Source organism: Sinocyclocheilus anshuiensis, unplaced genomic scaffold (genome assembly GCF_001515605.1).
Source record: "Sinocyclocheilus anshuiensis isolate Anshui unplaced genomic scaffold, SAMN03320099.WGS_v1.1 scaffold1053, whole genome shotgun sequence".
Lineage (NCBI taxonomy): Eukaryota > Metazoa > Chordata > Actinopteri > Cypriniformes > Cyprinidae > Sinocyclocheilus > Sinocyclocheilus anshuiensis.
In genome coordinates, this window is record NW_015555711.1 from 1,027,438 (window position 1) to 1,037,059 (window position 9,622).

At 36.0% G+C, this 9,622-nt stretch overlaps 2 protein-coding genes across 2 annotated transcripts in view; one reads left to right on the plus strand and one right to left on the minus strand.

Annotated features, from left to right (window-relative positions):
- Window positions 1-3,783, minus strand: part of LOC107672058 (V-type proton ATPase subunit S1-like) — a 9,312-nt gene extending 5,529 nt beyond the window's left edge. Inside the window, exons 1-4 of the mRNA XM_016465150.1 lie at window positions 3,610-3,783; window positions 1,904-1,944; window positions 971-1,056; window positions 469-710 (exon numbers count right to left, since the gene is read on the minus strand). Coding sequence (XP_016320636.1) covers window positions 469-710; window positions 971-1,056; window positions 1,904-1,944; window positions 3,610-3,710 — 470 coding nt within the window. The 5' untranslated portion in view covers window positions 3,711-3,783. The remainder of the gene's footprint in view (window positions 1-468; window positions 711-970; window positions 1,057-1,903; window positions 1,945-3,609) is intronic.
- Window positions 3,784-7,111: 3,328 nt separating this feature from the next.
- The window catches only part of dnah12 (dynein, axonemal, heavy chain 12), a 29,210-nt gene continuing 26,699 nt past the window's right edge, over window positions 7,112-9,622 (plus strand). Inside the window, exons 1-5 of the mRNA XM_016465023.1 lie at window positions 7,112-7,177; window positions 7,355-7,559; window positions 9,024-9,111; window positions 9,219-9,245; window positions 9,350-9,539. Of these exons, the coding sequence (XP_016320509.1) occupies window positions 7,363-7,559; window positions 9,024-9,111; window positions 9,219-9,245; window positions 9,350-9,539 (502 nt within the window). The 5' untranslated portion in view covers window positions 7,112-7,177; window positions 7,355-7,362. The remainder of the gene's footprint in view (window positions 7,178-7,354; window positions 7,560-9,023; window positions 9,112-9,218; window positions 9,246-9,349; window positions 9,540-9,622) is intronic.

The window sequence follows — 9,622 nt, forward strand, 5'->3', positions numbered from 1 at the left end:
CTACTTCAGTCTGTGTGCATTGAATTTATTTAATACACGAGTTTCACAATTTGAGTTGAATTACTGAAATAAATGAACTTTTCCACGACATTCTAATTTATTGAGATGCACCTGTAGCTACTGTTTTATTATTTATTACTTTATTATTTTTTTAGAAATCAAAATGAAATTATTTTGTGAAATGTTTCTCTTAAATAAATGCCACTTGGTTCAATATTTTTTTAAATACCTTGTTATATAACAAAATATATTTTAATATATAACATAATGGCTAATTGTCCAAATATTTTTGAGGCCACTGTCCAAAATACAAAATCTACAAATATATATTCACTAACTTAAAACTAATATTCTAACTAGTAAATAAATAATACTATATTTAACAAAACACTTGCTTTTTTTAGTTTTAGGCACCAGACAACTGCAATATATGATACTGAATCTATGGCAAGAAGAAGTTTTACATACGTGGCCTTCTCCTTTGTACAAACAGAGCCTTTGGTGTCTACTTGTGCATTGGGTCCAAATACCCTCTCTGTGAGGTCCAGGAAAGTGTTGTTTCTGTATCGAATAGCCAGTCTCTTCGCTTTGAAAAGGATGCATCTCTTGCCGTTGTAAGCTACAGTCAGTGGGGAATAGGGTCCCGAGCTGGTAGACTGTAGTAACTTCCGCTTGGTTCTGGGCTGGGCATGCAGATGCCATCCAAAAGGCTGTTTGAAAATGATAACAGGAAAAACTGAGCAACAATGTATGGAACAAGTGCATTATTGATGGGTTTTACAGAAGAAAACACTCAGGGTTCAGACAGCAGATATGACAGACATTCTCTGGCCCATGTTTTTTTCCTCATGATACATTATTTTTTAAATCATCACTGCCTTAATTCACCCAGCATCCTACAAGACTCACGACACAGAGATGTTGCTTATGGAAGCCAAGGTCACATTGACTATCAGGGAAAATGCAATATCTGCAGTATTCTTCTGAGTGGATTTTCAGCTGCAGGCGAGTAACTCTCCTCATGTGAGGCACTTGGACTCTCAACATGTTCTCCATCTGCATCACAAAATGTTGAAATAGGACAATGGGGGAGATGGCTTGGTGAGTTATTTCAGCACAGTAAATCACTGCTTTACTTAGCACACAAAGTGAATATACTAGAAAAAACAGCTTTCATTTCTGCGGTATGAAAGTGAAATTCAATAAGACAAATAAAAATCTAAGAGATAAAACTCTTGTTACAATCAGTACAATATGCGATGTAACCACAATAGTATATTGTTTAATTCAATCTGAGAATTACATAATATTCTATTTGCATTAGCTTTTAAATAAAACCTAATTTTTAATCTGCCATGATACAACAGTTAGTATCAGTTTGATTGGTGGTGGGGATTTTTCAGTTTTTCAAGTTAAATCATTATGCCAGTAGGTGGCGATATTAGTGATTTATTTAGTCATTTTCAGGCAACTGATTCATTAAAAAATACTGTTTTTTGTGAGTGAGTCATTGAATTGCTCACTCAACCGATTTGTTCAAAACACTTTTAGGAACAAACTCTACTGCTGTGTGTTATTTGGAGACATGCAATGTTTGATTCTGCTGTGGCTTCGTTTCGAAGCATTTTTGTAGGTGGAGCAAAAATACTTAACTTAAAATACAGTGTCTAAACTGTATGTTTATTGAAAAAGTCTTGTCTACTGAAATGTAGCTCAAAACTGTTTCATTCAACCTGGCGTCTCACACAATGTTTAACGTATCGCAAATAAATAGATAAACACAAGAATGCATAAAGTTAACAAAAAGAAGCCAGCAGAAATGATATTACCACATTTAAAGAAGCTGGAAAGTTAAACAAATAATGCAAGCAACCTAAAAAGGATTCAAGTAATAGATACTGACCTGTTCTAATTCTCACAGCTTGATATGGTGGGACCTCCGAGCTGTAATGGAAAAACAAAGCAAAACAAAAAGGGGTTGATCTCTTTGTGTCAGGCTGTGGCCTACTTATCAACGTCTAAGACAGATTTCCCATAGATCCACTCAGCTTGATGCAGCAGTGATGCATGACCACAAGTCTGACATCTTCAGTCCAGATTAGCGTCTCAGGAGAAGACAAGACATTTAGTCGAATGTCATGATTCTCACGTGCTTAGCACCTTGAGTCCATCAACAAAGTGGGGGCTAAAAAAGACTTAATGGCACCTTGCGTATATGTACGCACATGTATATTTATCTCGTGACACCTCGTCCCTCGCGCTTGAACTTGCTGGATTATCCTTAGATGAACCGTTTATACGTCTAATCACAGAGATAATGAGCTTGGCGGACGATCTCCTAAAACCTTATTAAGAATCTGCCGGACTATCTGGGAGAAGGTTTCCTGCTGTGTGAATGTGTTGACGTCCAGAACTGGGCCTACATTAAAGCCTGTTCACCTGCAGTAAAGTCAGTAGGGTGTGTGAGTGCGAATGAAAGCATCAGATGACCCTGGTTTCCTCTCTTTAGGTTCATCTCTTATGTACCACACCAGTTTGGTCACCCCACCCACCTCTACTACACTGGAATTAATGCTTAGAGCTTTGTGATCATATAAGAGATTAAAAAACAGCAAAACATCAGACTTGTGGGGAAAACAAACAGATTACCACATGGAGCATTTAAGTTCATTCAGTTCCTAAGCGCGATATGAGCACTGAATCAACAACGACGTAGCATATTGAGTCATAAAACTGCTATAATCCAATCAAGGTGACAACACGAATACAAATGCAGGTTTGAAAATCTAAAAAATGACATATGAAGAGCTTTAGAATTACATTTGTACAGTTTTTCTTCTCTCTGGCTAGTTTTGCTAAAAAAATAAAGTAAAAAAATGGAAATGACATATACAAATCATATATATTAGTAGCTCTAGAACTAAATTTGTACTGTGGTTTCTTCTTTCTGCATAGTTCTGCTCAAAAATTAGGACCAAAAACAATGTAAGCACCCAAATGACATATAAAAATGACATATCAAGAGCTTTAGAACTACATTTGTACAGTTTCTTCTTCTTTCTAGGTAGTTCTGCTAAAAATTCTAAACTAGAAACAGTGTAAGCACAGCAAATCTGGTCTTCAGAGCCCTGCTGAGGAGTGTGTGTGCACGAGGAGTGACTCTCGCCTTTGTTCTAATGCCAGTTTACCGAGGTCAGCAGCTGAGGACTGCGCTGCTGTCATTGGTTATGGCTGGACACTAGCCTAAGTGCTGAATTGAGCATTTATGTAATGAAAAGCAGCGCTCACACTATGTCTTCACCTCACTGCCGCTGTCAGAGCTCAATATCATCTTTTGCATATATAGATTATAGGTTTAGCATACAGATTAGCACAGTATAGTTACAACGAAGAAAAACTGCAGCAGAACCACAACATGCTCTGAATCTAGAGCCCACACACGTCAAATTAATTCCTGAGTTCCACGAATGCTCTTTCACCATTTTCCTTATAAAGCACATTTTCTTGCTGTCTCTTGCCCACTGTAAAAGACTAAGACAGTGCATCAGCTGCACAGCATCACTGCCCCATTCCCCCTCCCCACGCTAGAGCTGAAAGCGCAGCTCTTACCTCCTGTCCAGGATCGCAGGCACTTGATCGAAGGGCAAAGACAGGGAGATAAACACACACAGTAACAGAGAAAAAAACAGGAAAAGCTTGTGTTTAGCCATTGAGACAATCTGACGAGACTGCCAGAGATGAGGTCTGCTTCATAATCTGCTCTGAACGCACATCCCTAAACCTGGGCTCTCTGAAGGGCGGCCCGCGCAGCCAATCAGCGGGCAGGGGGGAGATAATCGTGCGTCATTCGCCTCACAGCCTTCATTCTTGCAGCCTTTCTCTCCCCCCACGCTCCTCTACCCCTCCCCTATCGTTTTTCTCTCTCTTCTGCACCCTCTCTCTCATACAAACATACAGTAGCTGCCGGCTGACCTCAAGCAAAGGGTTTATGCGTTTCAACTCCCATCCCAGGAGCCTAGTTTCATAAGCACTGCATATCTGGCATGGCTAGAAATTAGTGGAGAGTGTGAATTTGTGCTGAAGCACAATTAAAGGCTGTGACAACTAACCTAGATTTACACTGAGAGCTTTGATAACCAAAATGAATCAAACACTAGAAACCTACTAAACCCTTCAATCTCCATCGTGCATAGCAGGGTTATTATTAACTAAAACTAAAACCATAAAAAAAATGCATTATTTTTAAATAAAATAAACATTAACTAAAATAGAATATTAAAAATTTAAAATTTAATTTCAGCTACACTGTAAAAAATTAATTTAGCAAGAAAACACTGTTTCAGTTCAACATTTCATTTTTAATTCAGTGTGTTACTTTCCATTTCTTTGTAATTGTTTGTGATATTTAATAGTATTTCTGAGTGAAATTTTTTGGTTCATAAACCATTTTCTCACTTTCATTTAGTTTAAGTGCTAAAATAAAACAAAAACCTTAACTATAATTAAAATGAAAATTTACTAAAATCTCATTCAAATATTATCAAAAACTATACTAGTATTTCAGTGATACTAAAATAACACTGGTGCATTGAATAACAATCTTAAAGGTATAATACACCCCAAAATTATTATTTTTACTCACCCTTCATGTCATTCCAAACCTGTATGGTTTTATTTTTCTCTGTGAAACACAAAAGAAGATATTTTTAATCGTTTCAGATGTTTTTGTCCATATTAAAGTCATTGGGGTTCAAAACAACCTGGACCTCATTGGCTTTTGTGATATGGCATGCTTTAAAAAAAGCAAGAAACGATTTGTGCATTTTAATATACAACTATAGAAAAACTTCTACGTTTATGGGTAACATTGTGTTATCAAAATGTATACTGCCTAAATACCAGCAGAGTGAAAAAGCAAGAAACGATTTGTGCATTTTAATATACAACTATAGAAAAACTTCTACGTTTATGGGCAACATTGTGTTATCAAAATGTATACTGCCTAAATACCAGCAGAGTGGTTTTAGTGAGCCAAGTGGGTCATTTGCCCCTTGTCTTGAATGTGCTTACAGTGTGATTGATGAGCAGAGTGACAACTGTCAGTCATCTTCACTGGGTAAGACAGACCTATTTTAATGTCGTGAAATGCAATGTAGACAAATGTTCACAATGTGTGGCGCTGCTTTCACTCATAATGGTAGAAATAAAATCATAAAATAAAAGCTTTCTTTGTCAAACAGACCAATATTGCAGAAAATGCAGAATGTATTTTATTCAAATTTATAAACTACAAGGGATGAACTACTAACATTTGAGGAGCCGTACGAAACTATGTTGAGGCCAGAATGTAGTTTGTATAAATGTTTTTGCAAACTGGCACCTCTGATTTGGAACCACCCAGACAGTCTTGTCCTCTCAGACTGGCTTTGTTATGATTTTGCTTACATGAGGAGTCATTTTCAGGCGAAGGACGTTTACTGGACCACTGTGGCTGCAAATGAATCACACCCAGACTGTTCACACCCAGACAGACAAAGTAGGATCTCTCTGAGGGTAATTAAACTACGGGGCATCTAGCAGTACTACATTAATCACACCATGTGCATTGGATTGTGAACGCCCTGTTGTAATGATGTTGGGGAAATGTTGCCCTCGTGTGGTGTGTTGTTCATAAAATCAACTGACTTTTGTTTCACATTTCACGAGTTTGGTCATGAATGCATACTTTGTTCAGCAGCATCAATCATTATCCTTGCTAATTACTGATGTCCACATTAGAACATGCAAATAAGTATGCTATTATATTGTCAAGGTATAACAAAAAGAAGCACATAAATTTCTCCCCCACATTTAAAACTTCAGAGCTTTGATATTAAAACTAAGCATTTAAATATCATCTCAGTAAGACATATTATTGGAAGATACTTTATAGAGTCACAACTGATGTTTATATGCATTTTAAGTAGTCTGCTATACTGTTATAAAGATCTTGGTGATTTACATTACAAGCTATCAGGATTTTGTCTTACTTTTTGGCCATGTAAATAACAACAACTGCACCAAATATTTTTTTCTCACTTTGGGCCTCTAAATAAAATGTAGGTGTCCCCCTCAAACAAAATATAAAACGCATTTTTTCCCTAAAGGTTAAAAAATATATAAAAAATATATTACAAGTAGCAAATAGAAAACCTATTAAATATACATTTTAATATAAGTTTATTATACTGTAGTACATTTAACAAGAAATGAGAAGCACTGATTATAAAAAATAAAATAAATATATTAAAAAAAAAAAAATCAGATAAAATATATAGACAAAATATTAAGGGCTTTGGAGTTCTTTAAAGATGAAATAGCTTGGATTTATCGTTATTCGAACGTTTTAAACCCTTGTTGACATCATCTTAAAAATATAATATTGAAAAATATTAAATATTATATGTAATAATATTAATCATTATTAAATTATTATTATTAATAATAATAATAATAATTATTATTATTAATAATAATACTGAGGCTCAGTGGTAGAGCATTGCGTTAGCAGCGCAAAAGGTCGTGGGTTCGATTCCCAGGGAACACACATACTGGTAAAAAATTTATTATCCTGAATGCACTGTAAGTCGCTTTGGATAAAAGCGTCTGCTAAATGCATAAATTAAATTAAAATAAAAAATGTAATTGTTTACTCACCCTCATGACTTGTTCCAAAGTCGCTTGACTTTCTTTCTTCTGTAAAACACAAAAGTTCGTCAGAATTTTGGAAACTGACAGCCTAACTCACAGTTCACAGTACTTTTATTGCGTATTTTTCCTTAATAAAAAAGCTAAATGATGAATGAGTCTGTCATTTTGTTTAACATGTCTGTGCTCTGAACTGACATGCTTACACGTTTGCAATACACAAAATAAAGAAAATCATACAGGTTTGGAGTTAATCATTACTTATATTTTTCTTCTTTTTATTCATTTAGGAATGAAGTATCCCTTTAACAGATATCTTACTGACCGTCCTAAAATGCGTTCTCTGATAGCAAAGCACTTCCGATTGTGCATCCATGGCAACCAATGTGTTGACGGAAATTCCACAAATGCAACAAACTTGTATCAGTTTCGAGCTCAGAGCAAAAATACCGTTAGGAGTACGAATGACGCGTCAAAGCTACTATAAACGGTAAAATGCCTAATCACTCACTTTACATACTTATTTGTAATTTAGGTTTCCATAATTATTTGTAATTTAGGATTCAATACAGTACTTTGTTTTGGAGTATGCGAACGAAGCGCCAGAATTCTTAAACACAGTAACCTAATATATGCCAAACGGAGCAAATATCATATTTTCTTTTAGTCGCTGAAATGCCGACCTCGGCAGGTGCAGGTGCATTGAAGTCCCAGGTGGGTGGTTTGAGGAGGCACCATGTCCTGCCTCCTATCCCAAGCCCACCGGTCCAGGAGGGAGCGCCAGGCCTTCCAGAGAGCAGACTAGCCGTGAGGAGAAAACTCCTGCAGCACAGGAGGAGCAAACAACAGCAGCAACAGCTCCAGAAAATGATGTAAGAGCTTTGCTGTTGTGTTTAATCGCTGCTAGTGTTTTTATTGACTTTGTTAATAGGCTGTTGACAATTATCATAGGCATTTTTATTCAAGATAAAGATTTTGATTGAAATATGCATGTATACATTAAAATAAACGCTACCGTTCAAAAGTTTGGTGTCAGTAAAAATAAAATAGTATTTATAAATAAAATAGTACTTTTGTTCATTCATTAAAGTGATCAAAAGTCACAGTAAAGACAAGATTTCTATTTCAAATAAATGATGTTCTTTTGTTTTGAACCTTCTGTTCATTAAAGAATGCATCACAGTTTCAGCAAAAATATTAAGCAGCACAACTGTTTTCAACCTTGATAATAATAAGAAATGTTTCTTGAGCAGCAAGTCAGCACATTAGAATGTTTTCGGAAGAATGATTTCTTATGTGATGCTGAAAACTGGAGTAATGGCTGCTGATTTCAGCTTTGACAGAAATAAATTACATTTTAAAATATATTAAAATAGCAAAATTCTAAATTAAAGCAATAAGCCCCAAGAAGCCGTGGTTTACTAAAGCAATAAGCCCCAAGAAGCCGTGGTTTACAGTGAATTTATAACAGCTAAGGGGCGTTGTTAGGCACGACGCGAAGCGGTTGCAACAGTCAGTTGTGGTTGCAACAAAGTGGTTGCCGAGCAACACACAAACGTAAACAAAGGTGTATGTTTATAGAGTAATTTACAACAGCTTCGAACATGGCTCAGCCAATCAGAATCAAGGACCGGAACTATCGTTTTATAAAGTGAATTTATAACAGCTAAGGGGCGTTGTTAGGCACGACGCGAAGCAAAGTGTAATGACATTAATAAAAACAGTATTCTTCCACCAAACAATGTAGTTCCTCAGAAACAGTTGTGGTTGCAACAAAGTGGTTGCCGAGCAACACACAAAGTAAACAAAGGTGTATGTTTATAGAGTAATTTACAACAGCTTACAACGCGGCTCAACCAATCAGAATCAAGGACCGGAGCTATCCGTTTTATAATGTAATTTTTTTAACAGTATTGCTGTTTTTACAGTATTTTATAATAAATGCAGCCTTGGTGAGCATGAGAGACTTCTCTGTAAAATTTTTAAATGTTTAATCTTACTGTACAATTACTTTCTAAGTGTTTCACTTTTGTAAACACCTTTTTGTTGCAGTTCACTTAAAATTTATTTTTATTTGCAGTTCACTTAAAACTAATTTTTAATGTTTTAAAGTACACATTAAAAAAAGTGGCCACTTAATTAATGTCTTAAAAATGACATGTAATAATTATAAAAAATTATATAATTATATAAATTTGCCATAGTTTTAGATAAAACATATTAGGATACTGTTGCTGTTTATACTTGAAGTGACATGTCAACTACACACATAAGTCACGGGGTGTTGTGTATTATAGTAGAGTAATATTGTAATGTGATATCTGCAATTGTGTTAGAGTTGACAGGGCAATGCAAGCTTACATGCGGGCCAAGGAAGCAGGACCATCATCTCCTCCGTCTCCTGAACCAGAGCTTCCCTCAACAGTATGAAATCTTCACTTGATCACACATCTCATACACCATACGATTGAAAAAAATCTCATGTAGATGTATTGTATTTGTTAATAATGTCATTTATTTTTGTTTTCCAGATTATCAGTGAAGAGAGGAAACAATATGTATGCTATTTTTACCTCATAATAAGCCTCACTATTATTTTATTTTTTCTGGTGGGTCTTTTCATTTCATTGTGTTTTATACTTTTCTCTCCATATTCTCCTAGATGAACTACTTGTTCCTGAAAGAGTGTGTTGAGCAAAGTCCTGTTGCACCCTTTCAGCAGCAGTGGCTGGATGCCATGTTGGCCCGTGTGCCCCATCGGCTCCGCCAGGGGCCCGGCAGGCAAGAGTTGCTTGAAGACATATGCAAAGAGGTCAGTGAGACCTACCTCAGAGTCATGACCAAGCACAGAGGTGAGTCCAATTGATGCTCTGGTATATTAATTCTAGATCTTTTGTGTTTTGTGTGTGTGTGTGTGTGTGTGTGTGTGTGTGTG